This window comes from Eleutherodactylus coqui, chromosome 12 (assembly GCF_035609145.1).
Source record: "Eleutherodactylus coqui strain aEleCoq1 chromosome 12, aEleCoq1.hap1, whole genome shotgun sequence".
NCBI classification, from domain to species: Eukaryota; Metazoa; Chordata; class Amphibia; order Anura; family Eleutherodactylidae; genus Eleutherodactylus; species Eleutherodactylus coqui.
In genome coordinates this window covers 10615788-10637156 of record NC_089848.1, presented here as the reverse complement: position 1 = coordinate 10637156, position 21369 = coordinate 10615788, and the positions used below count along the sequence as shown (strand labels likewise).

Here is a 21369-nt window from a genome sequence, read left to right as displayed (position 1 = left end):
AAGCAATCTTTTGAGCAATAATCATTGTGTCTAAACCGCGGCCATTGTGCACTTTTCATGCACTGCTAGTTGATCGTTAAATTCAAGCCAGTCTAAAAATAATCATGTGGTCTTATCAGGACCGCACACTGAGTTCTCCACGGGTAATGCTGATAGCATTGTTTCAGCTATTTAACCCATTGGAGAACAAAGGAGCTGAATGGAGATAAAGAGACCTCCAGCTAGTAACTACATTCAGCTAAAGGCTTCATTTGCACACTGAGTAGCTACTTAATAATTTATGCAAAATGATTGCTCAAAGTTGTCATTCAAACTGTCGTTTGAGCTATTTTTGAGCGATCATCGCTCTGTGTAAATGGGCCTCTAGTCCTGTCCAGTCTGTTTACCCTCCATCCAACAGGTTGTCGGACACCTCAACCATGCCCTGTTAGATAGGTTGTCGAATGCCTGTGATGTGGCAGCAGACTCCTGTGAGCTATGTATCTATGGCTTTTCTGTTTGGGGTTCATTCACCTTTGCCTAATTCTGTTAGTGTTTCCATCTGCTATATATTCTGCCCTAGCCTCTATCCAGGGACAGATCTAGTCCCCTGGGTTCAAGATGTGGAAATCTACCTACTTTTAGGCAGTCAGACAAGCCAAAGTTGGTTAGGGATAGCGTTCCAACTCCTGTATTTCGTTACAGTTTTTGACCCCTTCTGTGCTTCCTACGTTTTGGTGATATACATTGGTGCATTGTTTGGCGTGTCTGTGAGGTCTGCTTTAGGCAGAGGCAGCTCTCTCACTATGCACAGTGAGAGAGCTGCCAGTCATTGTCTGGGGTCGGGGTAGGTGAGGCTAGCCTGCAGCTTCTGAATATGCAGGACTACTTCTGTGTCTGGCTGCTACTAATAAAAATTAAGTTTCTCCCAAACTACTGCACAGATACACACAGCAGACATATTACTGTAATCAGTGTGACAGACACTACCTTGTGGTGCCCTCAGTGAGGGCTGCAAAATCATGGTGGCAGAGTATCTTTAAGAAGCTTCCTCTACTACACTGTATGCAATATAGAGTATTGTAACACAGCAGGCTTTTACAATGTAACGTCAAATATATGCAATAGTTTTATAACAGATGAGCTGTCAACATTACTTGTAAAATGTGCTTCAATAGCAGCGAATCTCATAAAGTAAACTACCTGAAAAATACCATCAAATGGTCACTTATTTTAATAACATGTCCATGAAAAGCAGCCAGTATTTCTGCAAAGTCTTGGAAGGATCATAAAGTGCCAATTATGTGCTTTTGTGACTTAATGAGCCAAGCTGGCTTTCCATATGTTAAAATAGGAAAGATTTATGACTTAAAGGTCAATGTTCTACCTGTCAAGCCATTCTCCGGACCCCAGCACATAAACCGTACTGTAGACCCTGCCACACCAGGTATTGATATATGGGCTTTGGGGCAATTAAATCTCCTATGTTTGCTTTGTCAGATGACCACAAATGGACACACTGGTTTAATTATTGGATATGAGAATGTCAGGTGAATAGAGCAATCCTGGAAACAGAAGATCTATGGTGAGCGCCGTCTCAGCCAACACTGGCTGCATTATGCTTCTCCCGCAGCGTACATGGTTGGAAACTAAAGTCACGGGTCCTGCCAGAGAAAACGAGTGCGCTGGAAGGTCTTCAATCATAAAATGACATACAGATGCTGATATTATGTGGCTACAGATATATGTGGGCAGTAAAATCTGAACTGACATTATTGTATTGAAATGGGTCAGAAACGCTCTTTTCTCCTTAGGGAGAGCAACTATATACTATAAACTAAGTGAGGAGACTTAAATGGCCACGCACGCTCCTCTGGGTAATATGCAAATAAGGGAGATGGAATAAATCCTCCACAGTGCCACCTATTGAAAGGCAGCATTTTGATTCCTAGTCATTGTAACAAGACTTGTATAAAAAGTCCCACTTTGACTCGAAGGAATGCTGCCTTTCAATAGGTGGCACTGTGGAGGATTTATTCCATCTCCCTTATTTGTATTGAAATGCTAACAGAAGCCTCCAACTTTAACATTGGCTATATAATGTAAAATCTAGCTTAGTTGTCTTTTTAATTACTTTTCGGACAGGAAGTGGGGGCACAAAATAAGATTTCCCTGCTGTTTCTGTAATGAATAGTGGGAAAGCTCCTGCCCATAAAGTGAGAGAACTAATATAATATAAGGGTAGGTGCAATTCCTTTTAGGTGTTGCAGTGTGCAAGCCATGATTGGGAAGTGGAACAGGGGTGGCGTCTTTACGTCAGCTTGGTCTACGTCATCGCACCTTGTGGCACTGTTGACTGCCTCTTTCCTGCCACAGAAGGTCTTTTAGGTGTCGTCTGTCAGAAATCCCCCTTCTGTCATTGCAGAGGTTCCTTCAGGAGTCGTCTCTCAGGGATTCCTTGGTGTATTCTATCATTGAAGAGTTGTCTGTCTGTGTGGACTGATTGGCTGACAGGAAGGCGTTTCCCCTAGCCGGCTAATAAGCCATAACTGCTGTGTATTTATTCTGTTCACGCCCTCACATGGGTGCTGGTTATTTTGTTGTGTACATGCATGCTGTTTGGATGTTTGTCTGTCCAATTGAGTTGGTGTTCAGTCAGACGGGTGATGTCTGACTGCTGGTGTTATCTAAGCCCTCTCGGATGCCTGAGTTTTATCTTGTTTGCTCCACCCGTCCAATGGTGGTCGGATTCTTGACTCTAGTTCCACCTGTTCTTTCTGATGGTGGTCAGGTATGTGAGTACATGTCCTGAGTTCCCTCCACATGTTGGCATGCAGACCCCTGAACCATGTCCTGTTTGTTGTGTCTGGTGTGGCTATGGACTCCTGTCTGTTTGTGCTGTTGACATTTCCATCTGCTGTATGTCCCCCTCTATCCTCTATCTAAGGACAGGCTAGGTTCCATAGGTACGAGATGTGAGGCCATCCTTATCAGGAAGATCACCCTACTATTAGGCAGTGTTCTCCAAGCCAATGTTGGTAAGGCATAGCATTCCTATTCCTGTCTTTTGTTGTACCCTTTGTTTTAGTGTTGTCATATATGTATATGTTGGTCCATTGTGGACATTATCGCATCAGTGGTATGACATGTTGGTGTCATTCATGGAGGGCATTCTGGTTGCGCCTGCATGAACGTAGCATTTAGTTTATTGGGCAGGAATAGAGTTCGGAGTACTGCTGTTTGTACTAGTCATTTAGTTAGATGCTTATTCCACTTCCTCTAAACGGATTTATTTATATGTAGGTTAGTAAGTTAGGTGACATCATCGGTATCAGTAGGACACTCATGTTTTACTTGGGAAGTTGAGTGTTAAATTACAACAGTGTTATGTGTCACCAAAAAATCCTTCTGCATTATCATAGACTAACTAATGACTTCAACAGTTCTAACCCCTGAGAATAATGGAACTGAAAACTGAAATGATATTACTGCGGGGATCGGGGATGTATGAATATAGGATCTTGTATTATTTTTTAATATGGGCAGCTTATTTAACCCCTTAAGGACCAAGCACAATCAATTTACGGCACCTGGCCCTGGGCATTATTCCCAGCCAATAGCAAAAGTACTGCGTGGGATTAAGGCTTTCCTCACACTGACGTTTTTACAGCGTTCAGCGCTGCCTTTTCAGGGTTGCGCTACACACTGTACAACGCTCCCATTCATTTCAATGGGGCTGTTCACACTAGTATCAAAATGCAGCGTCTTCAACGCTGCGCTTTGACAGCGATGCATGTGCCATCTTTGGCCGTTTTCAGCCCTGCGTCGCCCATTGAAATGAATAGGCAGCGTTAATAGTGCTGCTGAAAATGCGGCACAACTTGGTGCTGCGTTTTGGGCAGCACTAAACGTAGCGCTAGATGCACCACCAAAAAAATCAAAAAAGTTATACTCACCTAGCTGCCGCCTTTGGGTCCCTGGCGCTGCTTCCTGGGGCTTCGGGCACTTGTCAGAGTATCTTTTGAAGACCCCGCCTCCAGCAAGAGATTGTGCTAATTGGCTAATCCAACGCCAATCACAGCCAGCACTGGATGCACCAATCACAGCCATTCAATGAATGAATGGCTCACGGCTCAGCCAATCAGAGAAATCTCTTGCTGTAGGCATGGTCTTGAAACCCCATTACCAGCAAGAGACGCTCTGCAGGCACAGACAAGTGCCTGGAAGCCTGCAGGGATGGTGGACGGCGTCTACTAGGTGAGTATTTGATTTTTTTTCTCAGCTTTCTTGGCTGCATTTTGACGCTTGTGTGAACAGCCCCATTGAAAAAAAGGTGATGCACCTTCTTTCTCTGCTCCCTCCAATAGAACTCTGTTTATGTTCTCTGCTGATATACAAGCTTTCACACCAGCAGCAGTATATCCTCTGTAGAATATCTGACCCTAACAACAGACCTAATGTTATATAGGCATATAAACATGATACCGCTTCACTTTCCTGTGCTCAACTGTAAAATGGCTGCTGGTAACACAGTGCCTATGTCATATACGGCTAGGTCATGTAATGTAGGCGTCCAATGAAACTGCTGCTCATATGGAAGATGGAGGACACATTTGGTGACATCAGCAAGGCACCCTGGTTACTGATTGGCTGCATGCTAACCCTTGCAGCAAGCAATATGAAAATTTCTATTTTCCCCCAAAATTGTTTTGGACCTACCCAATTCAATTTTGCTAAAATCTCGTAAATTTTGTTTCTCAGTCGAGTGAGGGGTAGATTGAGTAGGCATCTGTCTAGGGCACCATTAACCCCTTGAGTGGTGGGTTTCCTACCACCCTGTCGTGCCCACCAGGGCAGGTTTTTTAAAATGGTCTAATCATTGAATTTCAACTAATTTTGCAGTTGCGTCTCAAGAGCCATAACTTTTTCATTTTTCCATTGACATGGCCATATGAGGGCTTGTTTTTTGTGGGACAAGTTGTGATTTTTTTAAACAGGAGGGAGGAAAAAAAGAAATGGGGAAAAAAGAAAAAAGGGGCCATGTCATTAAGGGGTTAAATAATGTATTAACTTCCTTCTCTGGGTCATTACGATGCATGGATATCACATGTATGATTGTATTTTTGATTTTTTACAAAGTAAAGGGAGACAAGTGTTTTTATAATTTTTTTTATCATTTTTTACTTTTTTTTTTTTATTTTAATTTTTTTTTTTGTCCCTTTAGGGGACTTCCACAGGGACCCATCAGGACCCCCTGATCACATTCCGGAGGTCCGATGGTGACAGCCCTTTACATGCTGCAGTGACAGCCCTTTACATGCTGCAGTCACATAGACTGCCGCATGTAAAGGGTTAACACAGCAGAGATCGGAGGTTTTCTCTGATCTCTGCTGTAAAAGCAGGTACCTAGCTGTCCTCTCACAGCCAAGCACCAAGCTCTCCCTGCCACAGAGACCATCGGCTTGCTTCTGACAAGCCGATGGTCTCTATGGCAACCTGTAAACAAAGCAGGAGATTGCCGGCATATCGGCAATATCTTCTGCTGGTTTTTTAAAGCCCTTGTTTTGTTCTCTGTGGGACTGTGCAGGCAGAGCACAATGTCACAGCTCCCATAGTGATACATAGCCCGGAAATCTTCCGGGCTATGTCGCTATGAGCAGTGGAGCTCGTCCCGGAAAATTTCCGGGCGTGCCACTCAGGGGGTTAAGGTATAAGAAAAACAAAAAGCAATGTTCTACCTTTATATCTCTTTGTGCAACCAGCTGGATATCATGCCCAAGTGACTGAGTGCTTTAGATTCTAGGGTCGAATAAGCAATTCCCTTTAATTTAATGAATGATTATTAATCTCATTGCCTTCATGCTGTGCTTCAGGGATTCAGTTTGGGGCAGGAGCATTCTAAATCACCTGTATTGGGCATCCAGTAAGCGTCTCTTGCCCACTCTGTTCCTAAATGTATATTTTTTGCCCAAAAGGTGCATGAAAATCTCATAAAAACTGCAACGATAAACAATTCAATATGTTTCTGCGGACTGCAACAGGGTTTAAATTAGTTATTGAGCTGCAAAAAGCTCTGTTAAAAGACATATTATGTAATTATTTATCTCAGGCTAACATCTAAAAGTTGTAACCATTAAAGGACCACTTCGCTGAAAAAACATTTTCCATCCCTCCCTTCCTCACCTGATTGCCTGTCACACTCTGGAGGTCTCCTGTGTATTCCAGCCACTTCCATGCAGTGCAGCCCTCTGTCTGATGCTTATCAGGCACCATCTTGAGGCTAAGATTTTTTATTTTCATTTTTACATCTATCCTAAAATGGCTAGACTATCTTTGCCTGCTTGGGGGACAGCTTTATCATCATTACCTTCAATATTCACCTAAATGAGCTACGGACCATAAGTATACAGTTATGAGGTTGAGCTATGATCTCCTTTATTATAACTGTGTGGCAGGAACTGTATGATCATCATCGGTGACTGTGACAAGAGTTCTGTGTCCCCTTCTAAGCAGTTTCTGTGGTAGATCCATGTAACAAACAGAGAATCTGACTAGAAAATGAATGGATAACCCCAAGTAGAACTGAGCTGGTTAAAACTGAGATCACATGATCATCTGAGGAGAAATGACTGAAAGTTTCAGATAGAAAGAAATAACTAACCAAGGTAACACTAGCCCACTTATATATATTAGGGGATAGCTGCATAATATCACGATCATCATCACTAACTGTGTCTGTGTCCCCTTCTAGGCAGCTTCTGTGGTAGAGACAGTGACGGTTGCCTTCATTCCACAGGCAAAAATCCTGGTGGTCCCGGGGTCGGTCGAAGGGTCAGGCACAGCAGCCGGGTCCCCTGAATTTAAATTTTTTAGTGTATTTAATGAAATTAAAAAATGACTATACTTACCTCCTCTGTCACTGCGCAGCTGCTGTCCCCTGCTGACTTCCCCATTGTGCGATTGTGTGACACATACATGATCGCTGCTAACATTCCCATGTGAATCATATGCGCTTGTCACATGATTGCTCAATGAGGAAGTCAGCAAGGGGGCAGCAGACACACAGTGACAAAGGAGGTGAGTATAGTCACTTATTTATGGCTAAGGACTAAAGGGGTCACTATTAACAATTAAGGGCAAAAGGAGGCATTATTACTAACTGGGGCAAAAGGGGCCAATTTTACTGACTGGGGCAAAAGGGGGCATTATTACTTAATGGGGGAAAAATGGACCATTATTCACCGACTGAAAGCAAAAGAGGCCATTACTATTGAATATTGAGAAAAGGGGTATTACCTACTGGAAGCAAAGGGAGGTATTATTACTGAGTGAGGGCATAAAGAAGGCATTATTGCTAAGTGGGGACACTTTTACTGTGTAAGGGTCAGTATAAGCAGCACTTACTGTGTGGGGCCAACAAGGAACACAAAAGGAGAGATATTATTACTGTATGGGGCACCACAGGTGGCATTATTATTTCTATATTTCGAACTATAGAAGTGTGGTTTGTTTAGAGGTGTGGATAACATAGGGATGGTGCTAGAAAAGCAAGCTGCCAAAGATGCCTGTGTGTCAAATTCTGCAGAGATAAGTTGGAGCTGGAAGAAGTCATCATGGCGCTCTGGGATGGATGCAAAAGAAAAGGAAAAGTGAACGACTCCAATCAGAGAGGATGTCACCTGTGACCACTGAATACAATGGTACTGTAATCACCTAAACAGTCTGCAGGGTGCCCGTGTAGAGCTGGTATCTCCCACTATATGATCACGGTATGTGATTACTATTGGTCTTTGCATAGTATTTTTTTGCAGAAAATTAGCTAGCTATGCACGCCTCATAAGATTCTCCCCTTTATCCACCTACATGGCTGCAGATGGCGATTTGCTGACGTCTGCCGATTTGCTTTTGCCACACTTGCTGCTGCTTTGGGCCCACCTACAACAATAGGTCACTTTGTAATTTTTTTTCAAGGCCCACTTTGGGTTCTCAATCTGCCTCTGGGTAGCGATAATGTAATAGCATCACACAAACTATGAATTTGATTAAAAAAGAATATATAACCCTAAGCAAAACTGAGCTGTTCAGAATTGAGATCACGTGAATGACCGTTTGAGAAAAAAGAGACCAGGAGATTCAGACAGAAAAAAAATAGCCAACTAACCAAGCTAACACTAGCTCATTTATATAGGCTGGAGGGATAGCAATATAATGAATGAATGAAAAAAAAATCACCGGAATGGACCTTTAATGATAAGCTTGGTATGGCTACCTAGAATGTCTGATAAGTCTTCTCCTCTCAGGACCTTTTATTGCTGGACGAAGGATGACAAGTGACAAATTTGTTATTAGTAGAGGAACAATTGGCTTCAAGAAAATACTCACCATTCAAGATGGTTTTCTACAAATGCAGACATTGGGCTGATCTGTACCGTGTAAGTGTCATTTGCTGAATACTCAAATAGGCCATAATACGGATTGAAGAGCTCTTGGGAAAGAAGGAAGAAAAACTCTCTTGATGGTCCACTGTAGTCTAACCTGCAATAAAGGAAACAGCATCCTCTTATCTTTAATGAACCTACAGCTCAATGCCAATGGTGACTTTCTATTACTTTTTGGTATGTCATTTCATGTCATTGTAACGGTACACACACCTTGTCTTTTATTATAATATAGGACACTTTAAGTTTATGAACTTATCGGTTTTGTTACATTATGTTGTATATTTAGATTTTAAGGCAGAAACTCTGAAACATGCATGGCTACCCTATAGATGCCTATGTGCGACTCAACAATACAGTAAGTTCTGTTGGCAAGTGATACATTCCACATACATAATACACACTGTCCATACAGCACTGGTCTCTCAGATCTATAGATGATCACATACTGTTAATCTCGACAACCGTATGATCTAGTTTAGTAGTACCCAAGTGGTAGCTAATAGAAGGGGCAGACTAATGTCTACTGTGTGGCTCAGATAAAGGTAGCCACGTAAGAGTGCAGTTGACTTTCCTGAAATAATGATCAGGCAGTAGGCTGAAAACAGACGAGCTGTTATCTCTGTCACATTGAGCAAAGGCCCATTTACATTGAAAGAGGATAGCTCAAAATTCACTCAAACAGCAGTTTGAGTGACAGCTTTGACCGATCACTTTGCATAAGCTATTAGGTAGCTAATTAGCTACTTAAGAGTTTATTAGCGTGCAAATAAATGCTCCAGCTGTATGCAGATGACGGCAGGAGTGCTGTTATCTGCAAACAGCTGCTTTGTTCTCAGAGCTGTCAGCTGTATCCTGCTCAGAACTCTGAGCGGGATACCAGCTGGAAGAATACAATCAGCGGTATCCCGCTGAGAACTCAGAGTGCGGCGCTGATAAGGCTCATAGCTGACCTTAAAGGGGTTGTCCCGCGGCCAAAACGAAAAAATTTTCACACCCCAGTCCCCCATGTTAAGCAAGCATCACAAACTACCCCAGTAAATCGTTTTTTTAGAGCGTTTCTACTCACCATGAAGCTGTTTCATGAAGTTATAAAAATCTTCTTCCAAGATGGCCGCCGTCATTTCCCAAGGTGCACCGCTGGTCTTCTCCCATGCTGCACTGCGGGTCTTCTCCCATGGTGCACCGTGGATGTTCTTCTCCAGTCTGAGCAACACTGCCGATTACAGCCACCTTATTGGCTGATCGGCACCACGTGACGGGGGCGGGGCTACGTGATGACGCTGAGAAGGGGGAGTAGCCAGGACGCAGCTCGTGAGCCAGGACCATTCAGAAGAGGATTCCTCTCTGCGCAAGCGCGACTGTTGCGGCGACCAGAGAAGTTTGGTAGTTGCCATGGAGACGGGGACGCCAGCACCGGAGGGGGTAAGTGTATAACTTCTGTATGGCCAATATTTAATGCATGATGTACATTACAAAGTGCATTCATATGGCCATACAGAAGTGCATAACTGCACTTGCTTCTGCGGGACAACCCCTTTAAGCTTGGGATGAACAAATAGTGCATGAAAAGCACACGATGGGCGCACATTTACACACAACGATCATCACTCAAGAGATGGCTTTTGAGTGAATTTTGAGCGACAATTGTTGTGTCTAAATGGGCCTTCAGTAGTAGGAGCACTATGGCATCTGAATACACTTTATGCACCCAGATAGAAATGTTGGATTGCAGCAAAACTCCGCATGCAGTTATGTCTAAGGCAGTTACGTAACTGATTACAGTTGTAGTCCGATCAGACACTGGATCTTGCCATTAGAAGCCGTAAAAGTGCTTCCTTCATTGCCCTATAAAGAGATTCCCAGAGGCTAATTTTGTGTAGTGCACCTCTTGTTGAGAGATCGTTGACCGCTAGTCATGCTTCTACAATGCACTCGAAAACATTTTGCCAGTTAACAGACTTTGATATTTCATTTGAAAGAGAGAAGCAGGATGGTTGTTTTGACAAATTGCCCGCCATCTAGGTTGTTCTGACCAAGCTGTTAGGAGGTGTTGGGACCAGTGACTACACGAGGGCACGCACACATGCAGAACAGGCTCCGGACGGCCTAAGCAGACCACCAGTAGAGAGAATCCTCTGATCCACCGGCAAGCATGAGCAGATCCAACAATTTTGTTGTCCACCACCCAGATAAAGATGGGACAGACCTTCATCACAGAACCCTGTCTCTGCCAGGACTATTTCCATGTGCCTAGCAGAAGGAAATTTGGTGTCACAGTGACCATCACATCTCCCACCATTATTACCTCAACACAGTCACCTTAGTTTGCAGCGGTGTCATGGATGAGAAACCGGGACTGCTACACAGTACAACCGTTTAGTGTATGGGAGCTGATGACAGTCGTGTAAGAGTATGGAGACTTTGTGGTGAGCGCCTCAATCCTGCCTTTACTCAGGAGCGGCACACTGCCCCCACTGCTGGTGTGATGATCTAGGAAGCCATCGCATAAGACAGTCGGTCACCCCTAGTAGTGATACAGTATGTACCAGAAATCCTGCGGCCTCATGTGTTCCTCTCATGGCAGGGCTTCCAATAGGCATTTTTGATCAGGATAATGAACATTTGCACTAAGCAATGGGGTCACAGGAATGCCTCCACAACATTGCCACTCTTACACGGCCTGCCCGGCTGGCATATTTATCGTTCATTGAGCTTCTTTGGAACCATCTGGAATGCCAGCTTTGGCAGTCTGTGAGTGTGCAGGATATAGATTTCCAGTTGCAACATCTCTGGGCAAATGTGCTGCAGGATATAATAAGGAGCCTGTATGCGTGACTACATCTCATCATGTGTCCAGGCTAGAGGCGGCACAACAGGGTACTAGAGCCTCCTTTGAATTGTACAGTTTTCCCCAATAAACCTATCCTTTTGCTCTGATATTGTAATCACTTACATATATTATTACATTCCTACATATAAAGTTTCATTCAATTCCAACAACGTCTTTTTGTTGCGTTATTTTTTTGGTCAACGAGTGTTTTTTGGCAATATTCAAACCAGGTTTTGGCTACTGAAAATGGGAAATGTGTTCTTTCTCATCTGCTGAGATTATTGGCAGAAAAGAAGGGAACTCAGACCACAAATAAAGCAATGTAAGTGAGCCCTAAACTTGTATGGTCCTATGCATTATGCTGTTCTGGCCCTGGCTGAACATGAAGTGCAGCCCTCTTATTGAAATAAAGGGCCACGTGTGTCAGGTTGATGGCTACTGGCATAGATGATATTTTTATACCCTAAACCTCATCCAACATCAGAACAGTTGGTAGGGACACGGATCCATGCATTTCAAAGTCTCACAGTAACATAATACATGAAATGTACATCTGAACATTTTTAATTGAATTTAACCCTTTTCAATCCAATTTGTATCCTGGTTTTCCTAGGGGGCTTACTTTTGTTCTGCCTTTATACAACGGCGCTATCTGCTGGCTAAAGCCAGTACTGCATGAGGTGACACTTTGGATAGGCTCTAACAGCAGAGAGGCTGGCAATATACAGTAAGAGAACCCCGACAGATGTCTTCCAACATCGGAGCTGTACAGCCTTAAACCCTAATGTCTTCAGAGGTCAGACAGTGGATTGGAAAGGGTTAATATAAAGTGTTGCCCTTCTATGCTTTGCACTTTATACTATACATTATGCTTACATTCTATTGGTTTCATAGCTCTCTGCACTTACCCTTCTTCCCCTACAAATGTGATGTATAGTTTGTTCCTTTGAAGCTCTTTGCGTGAGTATGCCATTACTTGGTTAAATGTGCCTTCCAGAAGATGATCACGCCGTATAATAAGCCTATAGAAAGTGCAAAGAATAACAATTACTTTTAGCAATTTCTGAACTGTGGAGCAAAACAATATCCTGCAAGAACATATGAATATTATTATGAAAAACAATACAAATAACTTCCAAAAGATCATGAATATTAGAAGAAAAATACTAATAACCTACATCGGTGCAGGAAACATAGAATGGACACGCCGAGGGAACATCCAATTCCAGGAGCCCATAAAAGAATGTAAAGGTCTGTTCTGAAATGTTACATAGTAAAGTGTATAAATCTGAAAAAAGACACATCCATCCAGTTCAACCTACCATCCCCCATGTTGATTCAGAGGAAGGCAAAAACCTATTGAGGTAGAAGTCAATTTTCCTCATTTTAGGAAAAAAATTCCTTCCTGGCTCTAATCTGGCAATCAAAATAATCCCCGGATCACCAACCAATAAGTAATCAGTGATCTAACGTAATATTGTATCGCTCAACAAAGGCACCCAGGCCCCTCTTGTACTCGTTTATCAAGTTCCCTATCACCATGTCCTCAGGCAGAGAGTTCCACAGTCCCACTGCTCTTACTGTAAAGAACCCCCTTATATGTCGGTATAGAAACATTCTTTCCTCTAGACATAGAGAATGCCCCCTTATTACAGTCACAGTCCTGGATATAAATAGATGATGCGAGAGATCTCTGTATTGTTCCCTGATATATCTATACATAGTTATTAGAGCGCCCCCTTGTTACAGTCCTTAGTATAAATAGATGATGGGAGAGATCTCTGTATTGTCCCCTGATATATCTATATATAGTTATTAGAGCGCCCCCTTGTTACAGTCCTGGGTATAAATAGATGATGGGAGAGATCTCTGTATTGTCCCCTGATATATCTATATATAATTATTAGAGCGCCCCCTTGTTACAGTCCTGGGTATAAATAGATGATGGGAGAGATCTCTGTATTGTCCCCTGATATATCTATATATAATTATTAGAGCGCCCCCTTGTTACAGTCCTGGGTATAAATAGATGATGGGAGAGATCTCTGTATTGTCCTCTGATAGATCTATACATAGTTATTAGAGCGCCCCCTTGTTACAGTCCTGGGTATAAATAGATGATGGGAGAGATCTCTGTATTGTCCCCTGATATATCTATATATAGTTATTAGAGCGCCCCCTTGTTACAGTCCTGGGTATAAATAGATGATGGGAGAGATCTCTGTACTGACCCCTGATATATCTATACATAGTTATTAGAGCGCCCCCTTGTTACAGTCCTGGGTATAAACAGATGATGAGAGAGATCTCTGTATTGTCCCCTGATATATTTATACATAGTCATTAGCGCGCCCAATTTTGATAACCTCTCTGGGACCAATATGCTTGTAAAATTGTGATCTTCACATCACTAAACATGCATCGCATGTGCATGAAACTCACATGTACATATGAGTGCAATGCAAGTGTAATAACAATTTTTTTTCTCATCCATTGTTTCCAATGGGTGAGACTTCTGTGCACTCGCAGAAAAAAAAAAATCACATGAAAACAATGGGGTGTATTGCAGTGTGAGAAGCTCGCTCGTGTGGATGCACCCATAGTCACACACGTGAGTTGCTTGTACTGTAAAATGACAAAACTTGCATTGAAATAGACTCCATTGTTTTTAATGGTTATATTTACATGTACGATTTTTTTTCTCGAGGCGATGCTGCAAGATAGCAAAAGCGCAGCATGTTCCATTTTTCTGCATGTCTGAAAAAATCTCACCTGTTGTTTACAATCAGTGAGAAATTATGAATTTCCATGTGAGTGCAATGTGATTTTTAATTTTTCCTATTAAAAACACGTGATTTTCATGCATCTTCACGGATGCGATGTGATACAATTTTCTCACAAATTACAACTTACTCACAGTGAGCAGCCTACTTTTACAAGCACAATATCGGTCCGCATTTCTCTGACCCGTGTGAATGCACCCTTAGGCCTTAGTCACATGGGCGTTTTTTCACGCGATTTGCGCATCGCATGACGGATGCGCATGCGCAAATCGCGTGACCGGCGCCGAAAAATCGGCCCAAAAATCACCCGAAAATCTGCTCCTAGCCGCGTTTCATTAGAAACGGGCCGGAGCTGTCCAGCGCATTGCATTCAATGGAGACGGCAATACAGCGGCTCCATTGAATGCAAGCGCTGCGGGCGAGTGTGGGATGAATTGTCGGGAAGGGGTTAAATATATAACCCCTTTCCTGCAATGCATCCTGAAAAGTGAAAAAATAAAAAAAATGTATGTACTTACCTGCTCCCGGCAGCTGGAGATCCCGGCGGCCGGCCTGCAGTGGGTGTGAAGGGGGTGTGACTCAGGCTTGCCCCTGATTGGCTCAGCGCTGAGCCAATCAGAAGCAAGTCTCAGTCACACCCATTCATGAATTCATGAATGGGTGTGACTGAGATCAGCCTCTGATTGGCTCAGGCTGAGCCAATCAGGGGCAAGCCTGAGTCACACCCCCTTCACACCCACTGCAGGCCGGCCGCCGGGATCTCCAGCTGCCGGGAGCAGGTGAGTACATCCTTTTTTTTTATTTTTTCACTTTTCAGGATGCATTGCAGGAAAGGGGTTATATATTTAACCCCTTCCCGACAATTAACCCCGCGCACGCCGGCAGCCCATTGCTTTCAATGGAGCGGCTGTATTGCCGCTCCATTGAATTCAATGGGCAAACATCGTTCTTCTCTGCCACAGCTGTTCCAGCTGTGGCAGAGAAGAATGATTTGTCTTCTATATGTTCTCAATGGGGTCGGCGCTGCTGCCGCCGGCCCCATTGAGCGCATATAGAGAAGAGAACAGGAATCGCAGATCGCAGATAGGTGCGATCTGCGATTTCTGTTCTCTAATTTATCGGACGAGCGCATAAAAAGCGCTCATGTGTCCGATACCATTGCAAAGCAATGGTTTTAAAAAATCGCGGGACGCATGCGCATGCGCAAATCGCGGCAATAAACGCCCGTGTGACTAAGGCCTCATACTCCAGAGAGTTTGTTTGAATATGAGCCTGGCTAGTAAACTACCCCAGTCTTCCCATAAAAGCACGGAATACAGCACAGTATCACCTTCACGCTCCACCTCCCCGCTTTGTTTCCTGTCTTTGTATTTGGCCAGATGACAAGAAATGGTTTTCATGAATACGTGATATTAAATATTTACAGCACATCTGTGCGCTCTAATTATGTTGATTCGGAAAAAATGTGTCCATGTTATAGAAAAGACTAATCCAGTAGAATGTATAGTTAAAGGACAATAACGCAACATTACACAGGACTATCTGGAGCTTTTATACCCTTCCTCTAATACACGAGGTTGGGAAGGATTCATCAGACCGTAGGCCCCCGGCTGTTCCCAAACCTAGGCCCCCCCCCCCGTCCCAATTGCTGCCTTGCTACCCCGTATCTACAACTACACCAGCTTTCTGTGGTCACAAGTTTACTTCTGGTTAAACAGTAAGTCCATCTTTTGATTGTATGAATAAATTGCTGTGTTGTTCCTCATCATCGGCTATCCACTTACTACCTACCACACCACTGGGAATCCATTATGTGTTCAAGTAGAACCTCTCTCGGTCTTGTAGTGCATTCATTTATTAAGTTAGCTGCCTATCTTTGAACCTGCTTAAAGGGCTTGTTTGGTTATTGGACAAACCGTTTGCAGTAGGACCTCCAGGGGTAAACTAATAAACAGAGATATACGTACCCCCTCCTCCAGGGACAGGGATCCAGAGCTGTAGCTCACTGTGATCCCAGTGTTTGTTGTGACAGATGATGTCACAGGAAATCATGTGACCGCTGCAGCCAATAGGAGGTGGCAGCGTCACGTTCTTGTACTCCTAGCATCATGGCGCTCGGGATGTGAGCTCCGATGCTAGGAGAACAGACGGTGATGCTGCAGCCTCTTATTGGCTGCAGCGGTCACTTGATTTTTGTGAAGCCAAGCCTTCCTGCAGTAGGACCTCCAGCAAGAAGATCTGACCAAAATGGACAACACTTTTAAGCCTTTTGAAATGGGTCCAGAATGAAGAGTATCATAACAACTTATGTGTGTAAAGGGCTTGACAGCCCTATCAGCGACTATTGTTCCGATGCTTTACAGAGGAGAGATAGTCGTTCAAGTGAATGCAGGTGGAGTGGACCACAGAAGTTCCAGCCCACCTCCATTTACAGTATACGAGAGTCGCTTATAGATTGAGCGACTCCTGTTTACAGTGAGCGAGAAGCCGCTCAGCAGTCGTTCCTTTCAGTGAGATAAAACAGAACAACTAGTGACATCTGAGTGACTTCTAGATCCATGCCCTGTTGGGGTCCATGTGTACATGGGCCAATAATCACCTGAAACCGCTTATTTGGGCGACTATCAGCCTCTCTGAAGGTACCTTACGAGGGTCTCTCCAGAATGACACATATGTTGCAGTTGATCAAATTTATTTATTTACAAGAGGCATGACGTTTCATATTGTTCCTTATAATGGAGAATCTCAATCTCTGCAGGGGTTTTCACTAAGTCTGGCTGTGCCGAAGGGTTAGCTCACTGCCTAAGTTGTTATGAGTCTCCGAGAAGCTACTCTGTGCCACAGCCTGCCCCATCCATGTTCCTAGAATGGAGTGGCACCTATCACTTAGCAGAGGAATCATCCTGTAGTTCTATGGGTCCTTGTGACTGCTATGCCATTTCGACCTCCCTAAGCTGCAAGCATGCAATGTGTTCATCAAATAATACTCTGTGCAACACCAGAACTACAGTCCCCAAGTCCTAGATGCAGTTCTAGTTCAAGTCCTCTTTAAGGACCACTCAATTCTAGCTGCAGTAACAATATAACATGAATGCTGAAAACTTACAAAACACAATGCTAATTCTTTCATTATGGTATGCAGGAAGAGGAATAATACTCTTGAAATTGTCCCCTTTGCCCACCAGTCCACTCACTCGGAATGGTTAGAAGGTTAGGCCTTGTAGTTGGTTCCAAGTCATCTAGATACCCTGTCCACTGCTCAGTCCATCTCTGGGCAGGTCTACGTTCTGCCCACAGTGGTCAGCCAAGACAGTCCATTTCCTCATTCTTTTTGTATCAGCTCTGCTCTGGTACAAATATAGTCCCCATATGTGGTCACTACTACACTCCTTCTCACTTCTTCTGTCTAATATGCCATCCTATTAGTCCCCTCTTATGCAGCAATGCCACTACACAGTGTTCAATGCTGGAACACTGCTCCTACATCAGCGTCAAGTCCTACATGGTCCACCACTGACACGGTGCTCCACTTTGTGCAAACTGGCAGCCACGAAATCCTATTGTCCAGTGAATAGTGACTCTTGCAGGGTCCACAGTGACCTCATGAATATGAGCCAAAAACAAGCAAGACCAAATGAGAGATAAATACACTGGGGACAAAAAGAACCCAAAGATGAAAACACTTAAAATATCATAAGGGGAAAATAAGTCAGCGCCATAGCTATAGGGGTATGTATGGGCATAGGGGTATGTAGCTATAGATGTTGCAGGGGTAGAAGTCACTACCGGGCCCTGGAGCCTTGGAGGGCCTAAAGGCCCCTTCATCACATAAGAAGACACCAATATTATCAATAGCCCATGGTAGTGCAGCGCCAATGTGAGGGAGACCACGGGGATTGCAAGATGGATGTCACAGGTTGCTCTGCAATCTTTCCCAACAATGGCGGCAAAGATGTCCTACTCGGTTGCAGCACAGTGGCACAAAATACAGATAAATATCTTGTTATAATGACTGTGGTTTGTCAGGTGAAGCCAGCACTTCATCTGGGACTATGGTAGTCAATGGCGGAAAAAAGTTTGACATGAGTCCTGTTAACAGTTTTGTTAGCAAACCGGAAGTGCACAGTTTACTTCAGTATTTTGAAGTAGTTGAAACATGGTACTATTAACAGTGGAAGTCTTGCAGAATGATAGCAGAGCAAACCGTTATGCAGTACAGTTGATTTTCAAGTAAATACACTTTCCTCTTGAACGCTTTCTCTCTATTTAAATTTGGAAAGTTACCCAGTATGGATTCCCACAGGCCTAGGTATCTAGATTATGCAGGTGTTGACATTAGAGCTAAGATGGCTGCTCTACTACCCCCAGGCTTTGAATTCACCAGGTTTTGTGTAACTCACTGTTTTAGTGGAACGGCTTCAATCTTACTCCTTCACACTGCTGGTAAGACTTGGGAGCTGGTGAACCCTGGCTTCCCTGAAGAGAAACACTTACTTCAGCTGCTCGCACTGCAGACCTCCTCCCTGCACCTCCTCCTCTGACAACCTCCTACGCAGACTGACTACTGAAGACTATTCTGAGTCCTCCTTCATTTCCTGCCTTCTTCCCGCACTTTTTCTCCTCTCCTCCCCTTCAGCATAGAAAAAATGAAAAAACCTTTATCCAGCAGCGCTCATATCGCAGGACCTTAAGGACGTGTAGGGAATAAGCTTATACAGCGGCTATTAGTCATAAGCCAAGTTTTAATCCCATAAAAATCAAACAACATAAAAACAGGTTTAAAGTACCTCTACTAACGGGCATGCAACGCGTTTCTGCGTCATCTGACGCCTTTATCAAGCATATAATTCTTATACCCAATGTCATATATATATATATATAAACCTTAATCAAGGATCCATATGTGGGACATCTGATTCCATCCCTTAACCACGCTGAACGCCATCAAAACGTGTGTGGGTGAAGAGCGGTAACTAGAATAGTTCCGCTTTCATCATGCAGTGTGTGCTGGAGCGCACATGCGTTCCACATAGATGAACTTCCATACACTGTAGAAGAGATCCACGTGCTGCGTCATCACGCTGTGGTGGGGGACGCCTCGAGGATGAGGTAATAGCGCTACTGAATGGAGCGCACGGAGCGTGTCAGTATACCGTGCCACGTCATCACGCTACATTGTGAGTTCCGTATTGACTAATTAGACACTCTTCAGGAGAAGCGCACAGAGCGTGAAACAGAAAAGTCGCTGCAAATGTTGTGCGTCTATCTTAACGGTAAAAAAGAAGTTTTCGTGAAACGTGAACGAAAATTAGTGAATTTAAAACAACATTTGTATTGTGAATCTACATGGGTAATTTACTTGTTGGAATGTCCTTGCGGACTTCAGTATATTGGTCGCACGACCAGGCCCCTAAGGACAAGGATAAATCAACATCGTTATAACATAGTTTCCGGTTTTATGAAACACAGTGTGTCTCGGCATTTTAAAGAAGTACATGATAAAGACCCCACAAAATTAATTGTCACACCATGGAGACTATTCCTTATAGATCGTTCTCCAGGTTGCGTGAGCGAGAGATGTTTTGGATCTTCTGCATGGACTCATTGAATCCTAATGGTTTAACCCTTTCCAATCCACTGTCTGACCTCTGAAGACATTATGATTTAAGGCTGTACAGCTCCGATGTTGTAAGACATCCGTCGGGGTTCTCTTACTGTATATTGCCAGCCTCTCTGCTGTCGGAGTCTATCCAACGTGTCACCTCATGCAGTACTGGCTTTAGCCAGCATATAGCTCCGTTGTATAACGGCAGAAAAAGAGTAAGCCCCCTAGGAAAACCAGAATACAAATTGGATTGGAAAGGGTTAAATGAAACCCTAGAAAAAATTACATAAGACTTCCGGGATAGGAGATATATGTTTCATGTAGGATTGTATATTTGTATTTATTAATTTTATGTTTATTTATTAATATCATATTTATTCGGATATTTTAGATAACATATATTACATAGTAACATAGTATGTAAGGCTGAATGAAGACAATGTCCATCTAGTCCAGCCTGTCTATCCTCCTGTGTTGATCCAGAGGAAGGCAAAAAACCCCAAGGGCAGAAGCCAATTTAGCCCTTTTGGGGAAAAAATTCCTTCCTGACTCCCTAATGGCAATCAGACTGTTCCCTGGATCAACCCCTAATAGTTCCTACCTGCCTGTATACCCGGATTGACAATTAACCTAAGATTTGTATCCTATAATGTCCTTCCTCTCCAGAAAGATATCAAGTCCCCTTTTAAACTCCTCTATGGATTTTGCCATCAGCACTTCCTCCGGTAGAGAGTTCCACAGTCTCACTGCTCTTACAGTAAAGAATCCCCTTCTATGTTGGTGATGAAACCTACTTTCCTCTAATCGTAGTGGATGTCCTCTTGTTACCGTCGAGGTCCTGGGTGTAAACAGATCGCGGGAGAGACCCCTGTATTGTCCCCTCATGTACTTATACATAGTTATTTGATCACCTCTTAACCTTCTTTTTTCCAGGGTAAATAATCCCAATTTGGATAGCCTCTCTGGGTATTCCAGTCCCGTCATTCCATGTATTAGTTTAGTTGCCCTTCTTTGAACCCCCTCCAATAGCGTAACATCTTTCCTGAGCCCCGGTGACCAGAACTGTACACAGTATTCCATGTGAGGCCTGACAAGTGCCTTATATACTGGAAGGATAATGTTCTCATCCTTCGCCCCTATACCTCTTTTAATGCACCCCAAGACTTTATTGTGTGTTGGATGTATACAGCTAGGGTCTATTTATGACTAGTTTGTTGAGTGTAGTATTTCTATAGTAAGTTATGAAGGCTATTTTATTTTCTATTTCATATTTTTAGGAGGTATTAATTTCTCTACACATATTTTATTAGAAGAGTATTGTTCATCCTTCATGTATATTAGAAGTAGCTATTTGAGAGATAGGGTTTGTATGTATTAGGCTAATGTTATATTGGTGGTTGAAAGAGTCTATCGATATAGATTCTGGCTAACCCATATATACCCATACTATCGGGGAATCGATCCGGGAGTTTAGATAAACTGACATACATTGTGTGCTCTAGTGCCGATTCATCCACTAAGCTGTTAGTCCACAGCGTGCATTGACACGCTCTGTGCGCTTCTCCTGAAGAGTGTCTAATTAGTCAATATGGAACTCACAATGTAGCGTGATGACGTGGCACGGTATACTGACACGCTCCGTGTGCTCCATTCAGTAGCGCTATTACCTCATCCTCGAGGCGTCCCCCACCACAGCGTGATGACGCAGCACGTGGATCTCTTCTACAGTGT

The 21369-nt window shown here is 43.4% G+C and overlaps 1 protein-coding gene across 2 annotated transcripts in view; it reads right to left on the bottom strand.

The window, feature by feature from the left end:
- Positions 1-21369, bottom strand: part of HECW1 (HECT, C2 and WW domain containing E3 ubiquitin protein ligase 1) — a 327801-nt gene that overhangs the window by 14949 nt on the left and 291483 nt on the right. For both annotated transcript variants that reach the window (XM_066584919.1, XM_066584920.1), the window contains 2 exons: positions 12159-12272; positions 8362-8514 (listed from right to left, as the gene is read on the bottom strand). In XM_066584919.1, coding sequence (XP_066441016.1) covers positions 8362-8514; positions 12159-12272 — 267 coding nt within the window. The remainder of the gene's footprint in view (positions 1-8361; positions 8515-12158; positions 12273-21369) is intronic.